The sequence below is a fragment of the Triplophysa rosa genome, linkage group LG9 (assembly GCF_024868665.1).
Source record: "Triplophysa rosa linkage group LG9, Trosa_1v2, whole genome shotgun sequence".
Taxonomy (NCBI): domain Eukaryota; kingdom Metazoa; phylum Chordata; class Actinopteri; order Cypriniformes; family Nemacheilidae; genus Triplophysa; species Triplophysa rosa.
In genome coordinates this window covers 8,823,602-8,843,625 of record NC_079898.1, presented here as the reverse complement: position 1 = coordinate 8,843,625, position 20,024 = coordinate 8,823,602, and the positions used below count along the sequence as shown (strand labels likewise).

Sequence of the window (20,024 nt, the reverse complement as noted above, 5' to 3'; positions counted from 1 at the left end):
ACAGCAATGCACAGTACTGCTCCAATCCACATGGTGGCAGTAATTTACCAACAAACTATATTAACTTGCTTAAAATACAACAGAAGTGAGTGACCACTTCAGTAGGAGCGCTACTTTGTAGTTTATTAACTTTTAAGGTGTAGTCGTGTTCTGTTCATTGTAATTCATTTTAATGGTGGACTTATTGTTAGTTATAGTAAATCCTGTGTAGAGTAAGCGTTGTGATCAAGGGTCAGGATGACAGAAGTGTGCAAAGAGGAGTTTGGTGTTGCAGCAGGTCTGGGACCGGTGGAGAAATGGACCCTGAGCTCAGACAGTGTCCGTGTGGAAATCCTCTCATTGGGCTGTGTTATAAAATCTATCACAACAGCAGATCGCAGCGGTCAAAGTGCGGATATAGTGTTAGGATACGATGACTTAGAAGGCAAGTTCTGCCATTTAGTATAAATGTCTTGATCACAAATGTAAACAATTTGTTTTTATGACTTTGATTATTGTCTTCTCTGCAAATGACGTGTCTTGATATGTTTCTGGACAGTACTAAGATTCAATGGAAAACAATTAGAGACCTAAGACGTTGATGTGGTTCGTCTGGTTTCATCAATTATTTCAAGAAACCTCCAATCCAGAGATAATATGAAATTAAACAGTTTCTCCAGGACCATTACTGTAAAACCTTATTGTAAACCAGTTGTTTTATTCGTTCCTGTAACACACACAACTACAATTATACAAAACTGAGAAAGCTGTAACAATTAAATGTAAAAACAATCATTTAAAAATGCTTGTAAGCAACCTATTTTATACCATCAACAAATTAGTATTTTCATAGGAAGCACACATAATCATAATAAATATGATTTTATCATACACGGTTTCGCAGACGAGGCTTAAGACTAGTCCCAGACTAAAATAAATGCTTGAACTGTCTTAACTGAAAATAACTTAAGTGCCAGTGCCATTGTTTTGTCTCAAGATGCACACCAGTAATGTTTTTTCGAAGGCATTTTTATGAAAGTATTCATCAAAATAAAAAGTACTAATTTAACCAAGGTCTGGTCCTGGCTTAAGGCAAGCCCCGTCTGTGAAACCGGCCAATAGATTATTGAAATATGTGGCTGCACACTATTTAAAGCTGTAAAATGATTTAATAATAACTATAAACTATATTCACTTCAGGTTATCTCTCAAACCCACGCTACTTTGGAGCTGTAGTTGGCCGTGTGGCTAACAGGATAGCCAAGGGCCGGTTTGTGATCAATGAGAAGGAATATAAACTGGCTATAAACAATGGACCCAATGCACTACATGGAGGGCTACGGGGCTTTAACAAGGTAAAAACAGCACTTTTTTGGAACAGAACCTCTTGTTCTTTTTGTATAGACACAAACTTTAACCTTGTTGTAGGCATTTTAGTTTAGTTTGTGTCTATGTGTGTTTTATAGGCAGTGTGGACGGCAGAGGCTGTGAAAAGTGGAGTGAAACTGAGTCACACTAGTCCAGATGGTGACGAGGGATACCCTGGAAACTTAAGCGTGTCTGTTATCTACAGCCTGGAGAAAAACACACTGAGTGTGTTCTACCATGCACAGACTGACCAAACTACACCGGTCAACCTTACTAACCATTCTTATTTCAACCTAGCTGGACAGGTAACACCCGACATACATGACGTATATAGTATGGTACAGCTAAAATCCCAGACAGACAGAACATATACCGCCTATATTCTTGAATATGAATGGTGTTTAACTGTAATCACTCATTTTCTTTTGTCCCTTTTCCTCAGGGCACACCAGACATTTACGACCATGAGGTAACCATCTCAGCAGAATCTTACCTGCCTGTAGATGACACAATGATCCCCACAGGTAGTGTTACTGAAATCAAATCAGCAAACCCTTATAACCATATTCCTTCTGAGCATATTTGCAAATACAAAATAACAAATTACAAGCCAATGTAACAGCCCGTGTCTTGTAAAACTGCATGTTTTGAGGTTTGGATTGTCCATTCTGGAGAAAGTTGCATGAAGTTTTCAAACATCTGTATCATTTCGGAAGTCGTTGAAACAGTCTACAGCTTTTTCTCCATTTACAGGAGAAATAAAACCTGTGGAGGACACATTGTTTGACCTGAGTAAGCCTGTCCTTCTTGGCAGCAGACTAAAAGAGCTTCCTGGTCCTGGCTTTGACCACAACTTCTGCCTGTGCTCACCAGGTGAAACACAGCTGGAACGAAAATGTGCAAGGTAACGTTTATTAGAATATACCTAGCTGATGGTGTACTGTTGACTCCTCGTGTGTCTTAATACTTCCCTGTTCCTTGCTCTCCATAGAGTGGTGCATTCTGGGACAGGACGTGTTCTGGAAGTGAGCACTACTCAACCTGGGGTTCAGTTCTACACATCCAACTTCCTGGATGGGACAATAAAGGGAAAAGGTGAAGCTACTTACCCCAAACACAGTGCATTCTGTTTGGAGACCCAAAACTGGCCAGATGCTGTTAGCCAGGTAATGTAAATAAACATACATTACAACTAAAAAAGTGTCTACCAGAAAAAAAATCGACACAACTTCTTTTAAGGAATGACATGTCTCCCCTCTTACCCCTCAGTCTCATTTTCCTGATGTTCTGCTGAGACCGGGAGGGCAGTACACACACAGCACACACTTCACATTTTCACTAATCTGAAGTCACGTGAGGCTGCCGTTTACTTACAACATCTATAAACAGTGTATTATCATTCATAAATCCATAACATTGTTATTTCATTGGCATAAATATTTGCATTGAGGTGACTCAATGCAAACAGACTAACAACAGACTCGACTCACATTTCACAACTGAAGCCAATTTGTGACAAATGATCAGTTGTTTAAATTTGATTACGAAAAGTGTTTGAATGAAAATGCGATATGATTAAAAAAAGAAATTAAAGCGAATAAAACAAATGTCACTTGTAAAATAAAATAATTGTACTGTGTTTGTTTTAAGTAATCAAAGGTCCAACATGAAATTTCATTGTCATAAAACAGTATATGAATCACAACACCGTGTTTATTTGATTTGACGCATATAGTAACGCATACAGACATGTAGCCATAAATACCCCATGATTTACATTCAAGATTCATGCACGTGCTTTCTGTGTTTAAATAATTGCAACATTGTATTATTTTACTAAAAAAACAGTCCAATATGGACTCAGGTTTTAAGGGCTGTTTGTATAAAGTTACACAACACCAAACAAGTTTCAAGTGATTCCACGTTTCATCCAGCTCTTGATTTGTTTGTACATAAGACCGTTTTTGGCAAACACGCCACTTTCATTGAATCGTACGTGTATTTGGTTGTTGTGAAAATATGATGGATGTTACAATGTGTGTTACTGTGTTGAAATGAGTGACACAATAGTGTGTATGATGCGGGACCCTCGAGGGCAGCTGATCAGATCCATGCTGGGATTTTTGATCTTCTCCTCTAAGAGCTGATCCAACTCCCAGCGCAGCTCTTTAACCAGCTCTGCCACCTACACAAACAATACAAACAACCCAGAATGAATTAAAAGACGCCATGAACAAAGTTTGTTTGTCTGTCTGTAGGATTTTGATATATGTAACTTTGGGCAATTTGAAGTATGCACAGTACTGAGCCGATTTGTAAAACAAATGATTGTACATTTGAAACTGCTTAAGGGCACTAGATAGTGTCTGTGTTTGGTGTAGAGCGCTATAACTTAGCTTACTAAATACTGCACAATATACAGTATGCACTGTATGCTGCCTATAATTTTGTGTTATTAAATAACAAATCTAACTATTAAAGATGAGTTTAAAACACATTTGTTGACATTGTGAGATGCAGTGTGCTCTGTTTACACATTTAGACAAATGTAAAAGGTCTTTTTCACGGTACACAAACTATACACTCCGCAAATAGTAGTAGCGGTGCTATTCTGAACATAGCCAGAGTCTGTTTTACCTCATGAGACGCGGCAGCGAATCTGATCCAGCCGTCGTCCAGAGAGATGGTAAACTCTCCACGTTGCAGCTCCACGTTGACCTGACCCCCACCGAACAGCACCATGGGATATACGCACACCATGCTACAGTCACGGATGAACACTCGGCTGGTCTTCACTTTCTCATGGTACACTAGGTACGGACTGTCATAGTGCCTCACCTACACAGAGTAAAACATTAGATATGTGTATACAAAGAATGTACAAAAATATGATAAATCCTCATAATTCATACACTTTCATAATTAGTATGTAAAATAAAATTACAGTGTAGTTGATGGATGAGGGGTGTATGTGGACGGCTCCATCATTCTTGGTCATAAAACGCAGTTCCTCTGCTTTAGGCTGCATCTTCATAGCGCCCTTACTAGTGAGCTTATACTTCCCCTGAGGAGACCTTACCTAAACACACAACACTTTTTACACACTTACTTTCATATTGTACAGCTAGTGCACTTGTTCCAGAGATTTGAGGCACTGACCTGCACTACATTAGGATACAGGGCTGCACACAACATGGCTGACATCAGCTTTGTGTTATCAGAGTTCGAGTTTGCCTTTGGGAAAGAAAACACATTTGTTTAAGAAACAGCAGCGTCCATGGGTTCTTGTCAGCACCATTAAAAACGTTATTTTTTTAAATGTATGGACGCAGTGTTACCTCATATCCTGTGGCCTCCAGTATACCATCAGTGCCTTTCGAGCTCATTTTCTCAATGACTCTGGCCTTCAGTCCATCCTTCACAAAGCCGATGTCGGACAGCAGCTCTGCAAACTGCCTCTTAAGACAAGCTATTTCCTGAGAGATCATGTACAACATCAATGTTATCCCAAAATGACTGACATCTACACACAGCCAATCGGAGAGCAGTCTCACCTGTAAGCCCCGGATGGAGAGGAAGTTCTCTCTGCAGTACTGATAGCCGGCCTTTGAGCCGCTCTGTGTGGCATTACACCAACCCTGAACAAAACACACATGACAAACAGCACATTTAAGCACATTGTCGATGTCCTTCCAAAACCTCAGATGTCCAAATTTGCTGTTTTTCAGGAAATGGAAAAAACAATGTACATTTTAAATGATCAAATATTGTGTTGTCAAAGTTGACAAGCACATTTTAATACTTTATATTGATTAGATGTTTGCAAAAACTAGTGACAAACATAAAAACATAAAAGTAACCACTTAGTCTATTGCAACAGAATTTTTTTGCTAAAATTATCCAGGCTAAGGGAAATCTGCTCAGTTTAGAGTACTGTGTAAAAAAAGTACACAGCGTAACAAATTGTCGTTTCGCCCGACCTTTTTATAGTTCTTGTTAGGGTTGTCACGGTACCATAAACATGTCTTACGATACTATACCAGCTGAAGTATCTCGATACCAAGTAGTATCACGATGCTGTGCCATATAATTAAAATCTATACAAAAAACACAGATTTAGATTAAACATTTGTATTTACTATAGTAAACTGTATTATACTTTGCACTAGAATATGTTGTTGTATTAACTCTAGTAATTGGATAAATTGTAGCAAATACATTTACATTTAGTCATTTGTAAATACTACAAATACTGTAGTATACTTAAATATTTACTATGACAAGACTCAAAAACACTAGTATCTATGAGTTTTAGTAGTTTACTGTAGTAAATACTAAAGTACACTAGATCATTTTTCACGTAGGAACTAATTCAAATGTTGGACAAATTTCATTGATACAGCAGTCTTTATAAAGGGAAATATTAGGCTTACTTTAAATGCAGAACTAAAAGCGGCCAGTAGGTGGCGTCAATTTTCCACTGAGTTAGTGAATCATTTAACCTACTCGTTCAAATTGCCAATTTGAATCATTAACTAGTCCGAGACATTCAAAACACACATTCATTTACGGAGATAAACACTGCAAAAAGGCAGATGTAAGTGTTCAAATAAATATTAATGCGCATATGCAACATTAACTACGGTACTACGATACTACGTTTCAAAAATAGAGAGGCATCGCGGGTATTTTAAGCTTTAGCATCGCGATGCTACCGTACGACCGTAACCAATCGTACAACCCTTATTCTATGTTACAATTTCTGTGGCGGTGCAACATTTTACGTCCGGTAAATTATTTTATTGTAGCGATCAATTTTTAGAAGTTTAAAATTGAGCTTATATCATTAATTACAATATATCCGTATATTGCAAATAACCAAAAACTGTACACATTTTCACATATTTTAACAATTGTTTTCCAGTTGTAAATAAAATTAAATAAAATTTTAAATTTCTGTAGCACAGGGAAGGTGGGATGAAGCGATGATGGGTGAATATGTCTGGAAGTTGGTTCGTGATGACAGTATTAGTCATAAAAGACAAAAACGATCATATGTACACTTCTGAGGTTTTGGACGACTCATTTTTAGTAACTGTTATGTTAAACTGTTGTTTTGAGCTCAGTGTTATGCCAGTACCTTGTCATTTCTGCATACGAGTAATAAAAGCGAAATGTATAAATCTGTGAAAATATATATATATATATATATATATATATGTGAGTATGTGTCTTACAATATGTGAGTACCGTCGATGGTAAAAAAATGTATGTGATTTTCGTATGCGCGTTAAACTTCAAGTAAAAATTAAAGGGGTCATATGGCGCGAATGTGTTTTCTGTGTCTTTGGTGTGTTATAAGTTGCCCATGCATGTATTAGACACGTAAAATTGCAAAAATGAAAGTGTCGGAACAAAAGATGCATTCTATCTGAAAGCGAATGCTCACCCAGACCTGCCTGAAACGCCTCGTGTAACCACACCCCCACAAATCTACGTCAGTTCATGGTATGATTTGACTAAGACCGCCCAAATGTATACACAAGTAATGTGGGCGTACCTGTCAGTACAATTGCTTTGAAACCTGATGTTCCAAATATGGTAAGAGGCGTTACATTTCCGTCACACGCTTGCAGTATTCGACCAATCACTACGCACTGGCTAACTGGCCAATCATAGCACACCTCACTTTTCAGAGCGATGAGCTTTGTTAAAAATCTGCGCGTTTCAGAGAGGCGGGGCAAAGAGGAGATACAAACATGCACGGTATGTGGAAAATACAGCGTTTTTGAACCTTAAATCGTGTCGTAAAGCCATGTCATATGACCCCTTTAAAGCGAAACACAACTTTAAAAAAAAAATGTTACATTGTGTTATCCACATATATATCAAGGATTAATATATTTGTCTGAGCTTGTACTGACCTTGTATGCCTGCAGCAAGGCTAGATGATCACTGTTAGCCAAAGCAAAACTCAGCTTCCTCTCATTAGCTTCCTCTCTCTTATCCCAGGGAGACACCTGTGAGTGCGTCAATCTCCATTAACAAACCCCTACAATGAAGTATCAGAATCATTTTTTACACAAGAGTCTTATGACTTACAAATGGGCTCTTAAAGGCCAGGCTGGCAGCGATGGTGAGGGCAGGGTCCAGACAGCGGAAGATGGCTCCCAGAAGCATGAGTTTACCGATGCGGACGTCTACAGGCAGACAGGCCAAATGCCATCCAAGTGGCGTCAAAGTCTCCTCCTCCATCAGAGCTCCGAGAGCACATAGACGCTGTTTAGCCGCTTCCAGACTACCACCTGCAGGTGGCTCGATAAGCTGAGAGAAGACTGAGTCCAGAGGACGTTCTGCAAACACCTCCAGCACCTTAACCCTGAGAGAAAGCCAGTTTTGCAGCTTAGTTTTAATAGCTGCTTTTATTCACCAAGAACTATCTTAAAGAAGATCTGACTCTTCACGATCTGCCCTCTTTAAGCTGTTTTCTGTTTACCTCAGACACAGCTGCTCTAGAGGAACTCTCTGGATCTCAGGAAGCTGCTGTTGGCTAAGGTGCTGTGTGAAGCGATGGCTCGTGAAGAGATGGATGCAGACACCCGACGCCACGCGACCAGCTCTGCCTTTTCTCTGAAGAGCATTAGCGCGAGACTCCCACACGTCCTCCAGACTCTCCATACTGCGACTGGCATCATACCTGAAACACAATAATACATCCAATGTGCGATCTTATATCTAATACAGTTGCATTCACTTTTTTCTGGTTTTACTAAACAACAATGTGACCAGGGTTTTTCCTGCATAGAGAAATTGGAGGCGGCCGCCTCCGTCACATGTCGTGCCGCCTCAGGCTCTCGCCAAAATTATGTTGCGAGTCTTCACAAGAAATGCAGCGTGCATTTAACAGACTGTCATTTGTAACTGCAGTTGCGACATTACGCCACAGTGGAGGCGCTGTTTCGTTATCAGCACACTGAGGCTCTAAAAAGAGTTGCAGAACAAGAGCCAGCCTGTGCTTCACGGCTGTTTGTTTTGCATCCAAGTACGTTTAATTTCTTGAAATGTATTAAATTAACATGATGCACATCATTGTAATGTCTTTAGCTGTGCAGTTGGGTCGTTTAATCAGTGTATACTGTACACAGCGAGTTCGCCAGTATGAACGCACATTGCGTTCAGAACGACTCACACACAAATGACTCATTTGAACCGATTCATTTAAACTATTGAACTTTTCAGTCACTAGCAAATATAAGAGATCCTTGAATCATTTAAAGTGAACCACAGAGAACGCAAGATGTGAACGAGCTTTGCTCATTTAGAAAGACTGGTTAATTCCGTTGGCTATTGTGGGCTGAAAAGTTAGTTGAAATGATAAAAAAGCTTTATTTGATTAAAAAAACATTTCTGTTTGGTTGAATAAAAGTAATGTTTTAAATAATAATTGTCATTTTTATCTAATTTTATTAGAACTTTTAATATGTCAAACTCAAAGTCACTTTGGTTAATCCACTTAAAGGTACGGTAAGCCTACGTGTGTGTGTACAAGATCAGGATGGCACCACCTCCGCCTCATTTTGAGTCAGGAAAAACCCTGGTGATGTGTGCAGGCTCTCAAACCTCTTCTCCTTCATCCTGCCTGAGTCTATGACATATACCACATCATCAATGGTGACAGAGGTTTCAGCAATGTTGGTGGAGATGATGATTTTGGTCACACCCTCAGGTGGGCGGGTAAAGACCGCCTGCTGCTCCTCATTGGACAGGGATGAGTGTAGAGGATAAACAACACACCTGAAATTATAAATGATAAACAAACAAAAAACATCATCATCATCGCTTAGCTAAAATTTATTTTTAGGGCCATTATAGCTGCAATCTGTAACTTTTGCTTAAAGAACTTTTTATCTCTGAATTAGAATAGAATAATAATTATTTGACAGTTAATTTTTTATAAGATTATCACTGCATATTGAGCTAAGGTAATGACAGTTTTCAACAGTTTTTTAAGAAAAAAAATAAAAAATAATGAATTGCAGCCTTACAATTTCTTGCATCGAATCATTTTTATGACAATGGAGCCAGATAATTGCTGTGTCTAAAACCGCTCACTCCTTCACTATTCGCTATATAGCGAATGACATTTGAGTCCACTATATGGGTTAGAAGTGAATTAAATTGAGTGAACGATTATGGACAATGACGTAATATAACCTGAGTCTGACAGTACTGTCACAGACATTCGACATAACGGTTATCGTACACCTGTGTGGCTTCATGGATTGCTTAATAAAATGGTAAAGTTCATTTTCACCTTATTTGTCGCGCTTTTGTATTCGTTTTTAATAAAGAGAACAAAACAACTGTTTGCCACGTTTATTTACTTTTACGTTTAATACAATTATTTAATATATTTAAAATAAAGCACCACTGTCTATAACATTCATTTAATCTGTTTATTCTCAAAAACACGAAAATAACTGTCAACAAGAACAAACACAAATGTATAAACGTGCATTCGTGACATTAACGGTCACTCTCCTCCAGCTGATTCTAATCAAGCGGTCGTGGCATGTTGTATCATGGGAAATAATCACAGTGCATTGTGGGTAAAAAAAGAGTGAATGAATGTAGGGAATGAAGTAGTTCACTCAGGTTTCGGACACCACTACAAAATGGCGGATACCCAATATATTGCACTTTACAAGGGAGCAGTTTTTCTTTTAATTAAAGGATGTGAAATATGAATAAAACATGTTACTCAAGTTTCGTAGAACTCACTCATGAAGAAACTGGCAATGTAGATGAACTAAAAATTCAACTATTAGCTCCTTTAGGACAGTTTTCCCAAAAACAAAATGGCATGTCAACAGTTTTCTCCTCTGATATGTTTTTGTAGTGATAAGTTTAAAAGCATGTGTACAGGTAAAAATCACCTGTTAGCTCTTCTGTTATTAAACATCCTGTTAGACTGCAGATGTTCATATAACTGCTTGATTTCAGACAGTCCTGGCAGAAAGACCAGAACAGCACCTGCGATCCACCAACAACAACATGCACAGAAAAAAAAACCTTTTGAACATTTCTTTAACATTTCAATAAAGGTTGTAATTTCTTCAGACATATGAAGTACCACATGAAATTGGAGTGTGTTGTACCTGGTGGGTAGCCATGGCCTCCATCTACAATCCATTCTAGCACACTCTCCACCAGATCCAAGTTAATTTTGTCAAGATCCATAGCAGCCAACGTTTTCAACACAGACTTTGAGTAATCTTAAAAAGAGATGTCCATTAACACAGTTTACTCACTCAAGTCAAATATACAACATAAATTGTTGAAGCTTTTCACTCTTTAACTTGGAGTGTTCGCTTTTTATGATCACTTAGACTAAAATATAGACAAGAAGGGAAAAAAAATGAATAAACAATGAAATGACACGATCATACTTATTTCAGTGTTCTTACTGGAATATCGGACTGTGAGCTCCGGCAGACTGAGCTGTTGGTCTGGGACAGAGTCTTTGACTGAATCTTTATTCATGAAGTTGGTAAAGGACCAGCCACCATCATCATCAAGATCTTCCACACGAGTCTGCCCCTTCCCTGTCCTGACACTTTGACCTGGTGGATTGTTCTTCTTTGTGGAACGCCGGTATGGACTGCCGTCCTCAATGACATACCTTTACAACATGTAAACATTCTCTACTATAATAAAACTTGTATTGTTGTGTAACAACACAAAACAATCATAGACTATCAGTATTAAAAACATGTACCTGGTCTTAGCAAGGGCGTCTTCAAGAAAGAACTGCTCCACTGGATACGTACGTCCTTCAAACAGGAAATTCAGTTGTTACGAACCAATAGAAAACGTAAAAAATATAAATATTTTGAATATTTTTTTGTGACGATCAGCCAGCAGATCATAAATAATAAACCAAAGGATTTTTAGAAGGAAACACTAGTCACTGTAAGTCACCAAAAATAGTGTTAAAATTGAGTTAAGATAAGGTTTTTAGGTTCGATTCTTTATAAATAAAAGCTTGTGATTTCATTCAACAGAAAAATCAACATGCAGTTGCTGTGCAGTGTAAAACTGGTTAAATACATAACAAAATTCAAAAGAATGCAATAATAGAAAAATGTAACAGTAAAAGATATTAGCATGCAAATATTACATCATGATTTGGGAAATGGCACTAAGTTGCATTAGTGAATAAGACACAGGGCATGTGTATGAGTGTGTATCAGTGAGGGGTGATGAGTTTACCTGGTATGTGGATGCTGGGGCAGTTGTTGAAGTATTGGGAGAAGAGCTCTGCGTTCAGCGTGGCACTCATGAGAATGACTTTCAGATCAGACCGTTTCACAATCAGATCCTTCAGAACCAGCAACAGAAAGTCACTGTAGGACAGGATTGGATTCATGTTACTGTCTGATTCATGTTCAGAAATGGTGCTGTTTTTGCATGTCAGCATTTTACAAACCTCTCTTCTGTTCGCTCGTGAACCTCATCCACGATCACATGACTGACTCCACCGAGCTCAGCATCACCTTCTAACATCCGCAAGAGGACACCGGTGGTGCAAAACAGCAGTCTGGTACTTGAAGACTGTACACAAATACATTCATTAACTGGATTATGTAGTTTAGTGGTAAAGCTTAGGAATATATAGGTCCATTTTAAGTAACTTGTAACTAAATATTTGGAAAATATTTAATGCAAAGTACTGGCTAAAGTAAATGTCAATGGTGGATATATGTAAAAAAAAAAAAAGTGTTACCCTGACAGTCTCCAGACGGATCTGGTAGCCTGTAGAGTGACCCAGGGCTTCTGCTCGCTCTTGGGCCACCCGAGTCGCCACAGTGATGGCAGAGATTCGCCGTGGCTGAGTGCAAATAATGTTGGCGACTCCATCCGGCCGTCCAGTCTGGAGGAAACGATCCAGGATAAACTGGGGAATCTGAGTGGTCTTTCCACACCTGTGTTGTCAAGGGATGTTCAGAGACTTGTTACAGACTGTAAATCAACTGTGGTGCAAAAGGTTTGAAATAGAAATCCTGTAGGTCATCTCTCTTACCCAGTCATTCCACTGATAACGAGAACCTGACTTTTATCCAAACACTTCAGAATGTCCTCTCTCTTCAGCCATGCTGGTAACTTCTGCCTCTGCTCCTGCATAGACGTATAGCGCCTGGAGGACTGGGAGAAAGAAGACATTTTAAAAAATGAAATAAAAAAAAGTTAAAGGCACAAAATGTGATTGATGGGAGTTGTCTTTCTATGGATTCAAATGTTGTTGGAAACATTTAGCATAATGCAAGTACAAAAGTGAAGAAAATATTAAACACGGTGCTAGTGGTTTTTGGATACTTTAATGCAAACATCTTACATATTTTGTTTTAATAGCACAAACGTGTCATATGGACTCACAAGACGAATCGTTTCACTAAACGTTTAGTGAGCAAAACTTTTATGGGCTATATTTACCAACTTAAAGCTTGACAGCCCAAGTCTTTAATTACTTTCATTATATAGAAGAGAGAAAAACTTTTTTATTTTTAAAGTCCACCCTTCTTATTTCACAAAAGAAAGTCATGCAGGATTGGATATTGTAGAATTACATGAATGGATTTCATTTTTGCATTTGACAGTTTTATCCAAAATAACTTGATGTATACATTTATTACTTTATTTTTTAGTCTGTGCATTCTTTGGGAATCAAACCCAGAGCCAAATCCAATCCAATGAGGATCGGGTAGGTTTTTAAGGTTTTTTAGTGATCGTTCACCCAAAAATGAACATTCTGTCATCATTTATTAACCCCTTTGTCATTCCAAACCTGTATGACTTTCTTTCTCCTGCAGAACACAAAAGAAGATATTTTGAAAAAAGTTGGTAACCAAACAGCACTTGCCCTCATTAACTTCCACTGTAGAGACACAAAACCAATGCAAGTGAATGGGGGTCAGTTAAAAACATTCTTCAAAATATCTTCTTTTGTGTTCTCTGACAATCTGAATATTTTGGTCCCTAATTTTTTATCAGTTTTACCGGTAGTCCACTGTATGAAGAATTTTTGTTTATAATACGTCACAGTTTACTTTATTTAGCTATCCTATCCCTCACTTACATAAATAAACTATAGCATCCTGCACCCAATAGTGAAAAAATACCAAATATTATATCTGGTGTCTGAATCATTTTTGATTTGACTGTATATCTGAGTCTAACAGCGTCTAGAATGAGGAAAAATGTACTGGATTGTTAGAATGTGGAATCCTGACATTCAGACAGTCTGTTTAGCTCTGCCCTCAGGTCGAGACATACAGTATGTTATGCAAAGAAAAGATGTTGTTTGAATGGGGGACGTGATGTTTCCGTTTTTGATTTTGAGGGCATATAAATAAATAAAAAAATGACCCACACAAATAAATCATTTATTATGAACACTGCAACATTATAAAAAAATAAGAATAGTCCATTTAAGTGACAGATGCGTTACCTGTTTCTTCTTAAACTCCCGGCAGAGTTTCTTGTTCTCTTGCTGTATTTGCTCAGCTTTGATCTCAGTCTTCTTCACCATCCTCTTCCTCAGGTTAACATAGCTCTCATTTTCCACCGGGATACTTTCCTCTTCATCTTCATCATCATCCTCTTCTTGCTCATCGTCGATATTCTCTCTCAAGAGGGCTGCATCTAATTTCATACAAATTATAGTTCAAATATTATAATGTATTTTTAAAGGGAAATATCTTGATCTTACACTCTTCATCCAATCCAATCCCTTACCTTCCTTTTGTTTCAATCTGTAATGCGTGCTTTCTACATTGTTGGTTGACTGATCTCTGTTTGCCGTATGGGTCGCAGTGATGTTGTCCAAGACATTCTTACTGCGGACCCTCGCTGGAGTGGCAGTGGGAGGAGCCAGCACAGGCGGTGGAGCACTGTACTTGTGATGAGTAACTGACATCAGCTCTCTGACAGGTCCATCCTCCTCCAGGCTGGAGATGAGGGTGTAGACCACCGGCTCACCCTCCTGTGCCGCAATTAGGGACTGCTCGAAAAGACACTCAGTCACGCTGAGGCGACCCGCGCCTGAGAGCGATTCATCAGTGGTACTGAAGGCAACAAATGGTGGTTGAAAGGGGTAAAAGCTCCCTGGCTGGAACCGAATCTCCAGCTGGTAAAAGGGAGGATCTACGCTGTTAAATCCCGGTCGACTCGGTCCAGAAGAACCTCTGGAGGTGCTGGATTCAGTCTGACGTTGGTGCTTAAACTTGCAACGGTTTCCAAACTTACAACCTGCACCTTTCAGGTAAAACTTACAAATCTGATCGGACCTCGACCGCTCTTTATGATGGGCGGAGTCTGAAATCTTGCTCCGCCGTTCTTCCAGCCACACCAAATCGAGACTAATAGTCCAAACACGACTGCTGATGCGCTCACAGAAGCGTTCCCCATAGATGGCGGTCAAAGCCAGTGCCTCTTCCTGTCGCAAAGCTACACACTCCTCCTGTGATGGACGGTCAGATGTCTGAGGGCTCAGGGCACTAGAGCCGAAACGTTCTGTAAACATTCGGCAGAGGAGGAGCTCTAATGTCGCTCCAACGTCACCACGCCCACATTCTTTTCCAGTTCCCACCTCCAAAGCTTGCCTACTGCGCTCGCGGTCAAAACCATACCTGCAACATAAAAGATTAAATTATGCATCAATTCAATCTTTTGTCAAAATAAAAAGTACATCTGGACCAGTGTTGTTTATGTTTTCTGAAGAGGTATTTAATGTATTTAAATATTGATATAGATTTCTTGGTGTGCTATTGCAATAGTTTTATGTGAAGTCCTTTATTTATCATTGTATGGTCATAACTTGTGTAATATAACAAGAGCACACATTTGATCATGGTATGCGTGTGATTTTCTGTGGTGGTGAGTAGGTCGTACTTAGACCTACTTACTTGGACGCACATTTTGTAAAAGGTTAGCTATTCATTCAAATAGTAGTAGTATTAGATGCAAGTAGATGCTTGCATTAGCAATTGTCAGTACCTGCAAAGAGTGCCCAGAGCAAACAGGGAGATCACTGGCTCTGGTTTCGTCTGCTTCTCCTCTTCCCAGTCCTCCATCCGCTCATAATCCTCAGCACATTTCACTCCATCATCATGAATTACCCAGAACTGACCTTCCTCACGATGGTCCAGCTCATCATACTCCTCCTCCTCCTCCTCTTCATCTTCTTCCTCCCCTGCTTCATAATCAGAGCCGCTACATGACAAGATGACATCATTGACGAATACATGCATCTTAATGTCTGTAAATGTTTACATGCGTGTTCCCTCGGTGTAGAACCCATTACCTTTGTGTTTATAATACAAATGATCAGAAACTATCAGGTGTTAGAAAGGCAACCTCACCTGCAGGTTGCGTGATACTCTGGGTTTTGAAGTTCTCGCAGCAGTTCTTTGACCTGTAGCTTGTTCTCAGATGTCATGTGAATCTTCTGTAGAGGCAGTTGCACATGTTCTGGTCTGAATCGCTCTCTCTTCTGCTGCTCCTCGTGTTTTCTGGGAGGCACTTGAGCTCTTCCTCGCCCTCTAGGACCTCCACGGCCAGCTCCTGAACCTCTGGATGAGCTGGGTTTAAATGGCCGCCTCGGTCCCAGATCCAGGCTGAAGTCATCTCCATCATCCCAGTCTCCAGTGGCAGCCTTCTTGCCGCCTCCGCCACCACCTCTACCACCACCACCACCACCTCTGGGTTTATTAAAGCGTCCTCCACCCCGGTTGGGTTTAGTCCTCCTGCTGCCACTCATCACTTCAGCTCCGTTTCAATGTATCTTCTATCAAATGAAATATACACGTGTCTATGCGTTTCTCAAACCATTTAAAGTTATCATGAAAAGCATGAGTTCCTTTTAATTGTAAATCTAACATTTAAACAATTTAACGTATACATCCTAAGGTCTAAGACGGCAAAACATATTCACGCAATGAGTTTCTATTTGTTAGGCATAAATGAGTTCAGTAAGCGCAGTAGCAGATGTAACGTTAGCCTACTGTAAGTTATAATGTAGAGCCGATTCTGCACATTTGTTGTTCAGATAGCTATAATCTGTACCTAAAATCAGCAAAAAATAGATATAAGCATAATTTTCAAATGAAAGCACACTCACCGATCATATCTCACGCATCACCGGTATAACATTTGAATCATAAATGAAGTTTCGATTCCGCGAAATGAAATCTCCAGCAATCACTTAAAGGCAGACACGATCCTCTGTCAAAATAAAAGACCACACAGGACCAAAATAAAAGCTCTTTCGTTTTTTATTTATTTTATCGCTCTTTTATAGTAGTGCAATATTGTACGCAAAACGTTTTGTTTGTTTCATTTAAAAGATATATAGAAACAATAAATACGTAAATAATTAAACGAGCAAATAAATAAATATGTTCTTTTCTTACACATGTACAACGTACTTGATAGTAATTTAATTTGCCGTTTATACACATGTTAAATATTTATGAGTAGCCTACGATGTACATTTTGAGTTTCTATTGTTCCTAAAATTGCTTCTAAACTTCTAAAAAAATTCTAAAAAAAAACAGCTACAAATGAGATTCTTAGAATCTTTGTTTTAAGCAACGTATTTATTGTTTATGGTGTATGCATGTCTGGTACACCTGATACACCGGCATTACAGTTAAAAGACCACTTTTTTAGGCTTTAAATGTTCCACATTCTTTACTTCAGATTTTAGAGAAGATGTAACGCATCAAGTAGCCGATAGGGGCGCTATGTGAACAGAGAATGATGTCTGTACCTGGCTAAAGCGAATGGATTTATAACAAAAGATTATAAAAGATTAGTCAGTGGGGAAAAGCTAGTAGAAGCACTTAAGGCCGACAGTATTGTTTTGAATTCAATTCCAAAAGTTACAAGCAATTAATGTAGACATGAGTAGAGGCATGGCATCTTCATTTGTAATGCACAAACAAACAACAACAATAACATAAACACAGGTTGCACACACTGTTGCTCTCAAGTATACTTCATTTATCAGTTGTTCTCTTTTCAATTCATACCTAACCAGCAAAGTGGTTGTTAGATAACTAAGTAGTCCTTTGGTATATACTGCCCAAGCACGCATCAGGGCATATCGACATTTGGGCTACACTAAATGTTATTTGGTCACATGATTTTTGACCCTGTTTACACTTCAGATTGGATGAACACGACATACATCATCTTCATTTATGATTGTGGTGAAGTACAAGTATAGGTGATGGATGGACTGTCTGAGTTGAATGATGAGCTAAAGCCATTTAAATGTGTTGACATTTCAGAAGAGGGTGGATTAAAGGGTTATCTGAAGTAATTCCTCACCGAGGATGATCTTAAAATGTGCTATATGGAGTGGCAAAGTTTGTAAATTAGTGTCAGGATTGTGTGGGAATCTGAATGATGTTTGTTTATGGCCCTGTTAGCCCCCTGCTGGCAGATAACTAACATGTCTTCTACATCTTTCTTCACTAATGGCTATTCAAAAGCAGTTTGTATTCTTAAATTTGATTCTTAAAATGTGATAATGGATTTATAACTTCATAAAATGTTTTTAAATGGAACCATATGTGTGGGACAGCTTTAAGGAGGTTGTGATGTACCGTATCTGCAGGGATAGCGAATGGAGGGAATGGCAGAATTTAAAGGGGTCATATGACACGGCTAAAACGAGTATTATGGTTTGTTTTAGATGTAACGTAATGTGTATACACGATTTAAAGTTAAAAAACGCTGTATTTTCCACATACCGTGCATGTTTGTATCTCCTCTTTGCCCCGGATTTTTTACAAAGCTCATCGCTCTGAAAAGCGAGGTGTGCTGGAAATGTAACGCCTCTTACCATATATGAAACATCAGGTTCCAAAGCAATTATACTGACAGGTACGCCCACCTTACTTGAGTATACATTTGGGCGGTCTTAGTCAAATCATACCACCAACTGACGTAGATTTGTGGGGGTGTGGTTACACGAGGAATTTCAGGCAGGTCTGGGTGAGCATTCGCTTTTAGGTAGAATGCATCTTTTGTACCAACACTTTCATTTTTGCAATTTTACGTGTCTGATACATGCATGGGCAACTTATAACACACCAAAGACACAGAAAAACACGCATTTGCGCCATATGACCCCTTTAAGACGATCAAAATTTCCTCCTGAATAAGACTGAAGATGAGTGGGAGAGGAAATATGGATACAGAAGAGGGAAACTGTTTGTCTGTGTCTGTTTTTTAGACTGGACAACTGTTATATAACAAGAACTAGAACAAATGGGAAGAGGGCCATTTTCTCATACATTTGGTTTGTTTTATCACTGCAATACATTTGGTTTGTTTTATCACTGCAAGTTGTTGTTTTATCGGCGGGTCTTTATTTCAAGCTGTTTCTTTTTAATGCCATGCGGATATCCTTCCTGCTTTCCTCTGTTTTTATACTGATAGACCTTAACCTTTTGGCTTTCTTCATTTATATTTGGTCTTTTCCTGAACATTGAAGAAAGAGGTCAAAGGGTGTGGGTGAGCTTATGTCATTTCTTTGTGCTTCATTGTAAACAATTAGTGGATACACACAGTAATGACTACCACATTTTGTTCAACTTTGGGCCTGAGGGCAGAAGAATGCTAACAAACAACATGCTGTATTGAAATGTTTAACTAAACAACAATCAAAATATTAAATAAACTAAATGTTATTGAATGATGACTGTTTTGGTGGAGCTACTTTGAAACTGTGGCTTCTCAAGCTTCAAGCCTCAAATGCTCCAATTCATTGTCATGATTCTTGGGTGAGGTGAGACACAGTGACAAGGAGAGTGGACCCAAATGCAGACAGCGGTTAAGGGGTTAACATGACATTTTAATAAAGACAAAATACAAAACAAAGACCCACGTGGGGGTAAACAACAAAACAGAGGAACAAGAACAAGACTAACTAAACTGACAAGACTAAACTAATAACACATCACATAGGGACACAATAAACTAGACTAACTAACATGACCAGAACTCACCCACACGACACAGTGCAACATAACAGTACAATGATCCGACACCAGACAGAGAACACAGGGGCATTAAATAGAGGGACAAATCAAAGGGGAACAGGTGTGGGGCATGAACTAATAAACAACCAATAACGAGAGATACAAAAGGGCGGGAACACAGACAAGGACCGGAGAGAGTATCGAAGGCCGACAGGGTCAAAATGACTCTCTCCACACATAACAAGGGATCCTGCCGTGATTCTACCACAAGATCAAGACAGACATGACACGACGAGGCAGAATCACGACAGAACCCCCGCCTTAAGGAGCGATATCCTGAAGCTCCAAAAGGCACAAACAAGACAAGACAATGACAAAAACCATAATACAAGACATGACAAAAACATGATACATAAAAAACCAAACACTGACATGGCGCCGGCTGGAATGCCGGCTGGACAGTACATAGCGCCGGCTGGATGGCCGGCTAGACAGTACATGGAGCCGGCTGGAAGGCCGGCTGGACGGTACATGGCACCGGCTGGAAGGCCGGCTGGACGGTACATGGCACCGGCTGGAAGGCCGGCTGGACAGCACATGGTGCCGGCTGGATGACCGGCTGGACAG

At 39.3% G+C, this 20,024-nt stretch overlaps 2 protein-coding genes across 3 annotated transcripts; one reads left to right on the top strand and one right to left on the bottom strand.

Annotated features, from left to right (window-relative positions):
- Positions 1-79: 79 nt before the first annotated feature.
- On the top strand, positions 80-2,931 carry galm (galactose mutarotase). The gene is made up of 7 exons (XM_057342434.1): positions 80-424; positions 1,180-1,334; positions 1,446-1,652; positions 1,790-1,871; positions 2,101-2,251; positions 2,339-2,513; positions 2,617-2,931. Exons 1-7 carry the CDS (start codon positions 238-240, stop codon positions 2,692-2,694), a joined length of 1,035 nt encoding a protein of 344 aa, XP_057198417.1. The 5' UTR covers positions 80-237; the 3' UTR covers positions 2,695-2,931.
- A 111-nt stretch (positions 2,932-3,042) lies between these two features.
- Positions 3,043-16,631, bottom strand: dhx57 (DEAH (Asp-Glu-Ala-Asp/His) box polypeptide 57). 2 transcript variants are annotated; one of them, XM_057342431.1, is made up of 23 exons: positions 16,526-16,631; positions 15,768-16,192; positions 15,403-15,618; positions 14,143-15,035; positions 13,856-14,049; positions 12,431-12,552; positions 12,134-12,332; positions 11,837-11,961; positions 11,620-11,753; positions 11,126-11,180; positions 10,815-11,029; positions 10,506-10,622; positions 10,284-10,380; positions 8,968-9,141; positions 7,844-8,044; positions 7,450-7,726; positions 7,272-7,367; positions 4,902-4,985; positions 4,686-4,823; positions 4,507-4,581; positions 4,292-4,426; positions 3,985-4,185; positions 3,043-3,532 (listed from the first exon to the last, which is right to left on the bottom strand). In XM_057342431.1, the coding sequence occupies exons 2-23, from the start codon at positions 16,163-16,165 to the stop codon at positions 3,389-3,391; spliced, it is 4,290 nt and encodes a 1,429-aa protein (XP_057198414.1). In that variant the 5' UTR covers positions 16,166-16,192; positions 16,526-16,631; the 3' UTR covers positions 3,043-3,388. The 2 variants fall into 2 exon arrangements, with proteins under 2 accessions (XP_057198414.1, XP_057198416.1); XM_057342433.1 differs by having other exon boundaries at positions 13,856-14,043.
- Between the last annotated feature and the right edge of the window lie 3,393 nt (positions 16,632-20,024).

What these genes read in the sequence shown, in the direction of transcription:
- galm (XM_057342434.1), top strand. Translation starts at nt 238, where the DNA reads ATGACAGAAGTGTGCAAAGAGGAGTTTGGTGTTGCAGCAGGTCTGGGA. An exon ending in ATTTCAACCTAGCTGGACAG is followed by an intron (nt 1,653 to 1,789) that starts GTAACACCCGAC and finishes CCTTTTCCTCAG; the next exon opens with GGCACACCAGACATTTACGA. An exon ending in CTGGAACGAAAATGTGCAAG is followed by an intron (nt 2,252 to 2,338) that starts GTAACGTTTATT and finishes TGCTCTCCATAG; the next exon opens with AGTGGTGCATTCTGGGACAG.
- dhx57 (XM_057342431.1), bottom strand. Translation starts at nt 16,165, where the DNA reads ATGAGTGGCAGCAGGAGGACTAAACCCAACCGGGGTGGAGGACGCTTT. An exon ending in GTTATCAGTGGAATGACTGG is followed by an intron (nt 12,333 to 12,430) that starts GTAAGAGAGATG and finishes TTGACAACACAG; the next exon opens with GTGTGGAAAGACCACTCAGA. An exon ending in GGCAGGATGAAGGAGAAGAG is followed by an intron (nt 8,045 to 8,967) that starts GTTTGAGAGCCT and finishes ATTGTGTTTCAG; the next exon opens with GTATGATGCCAGTCGCAGTA.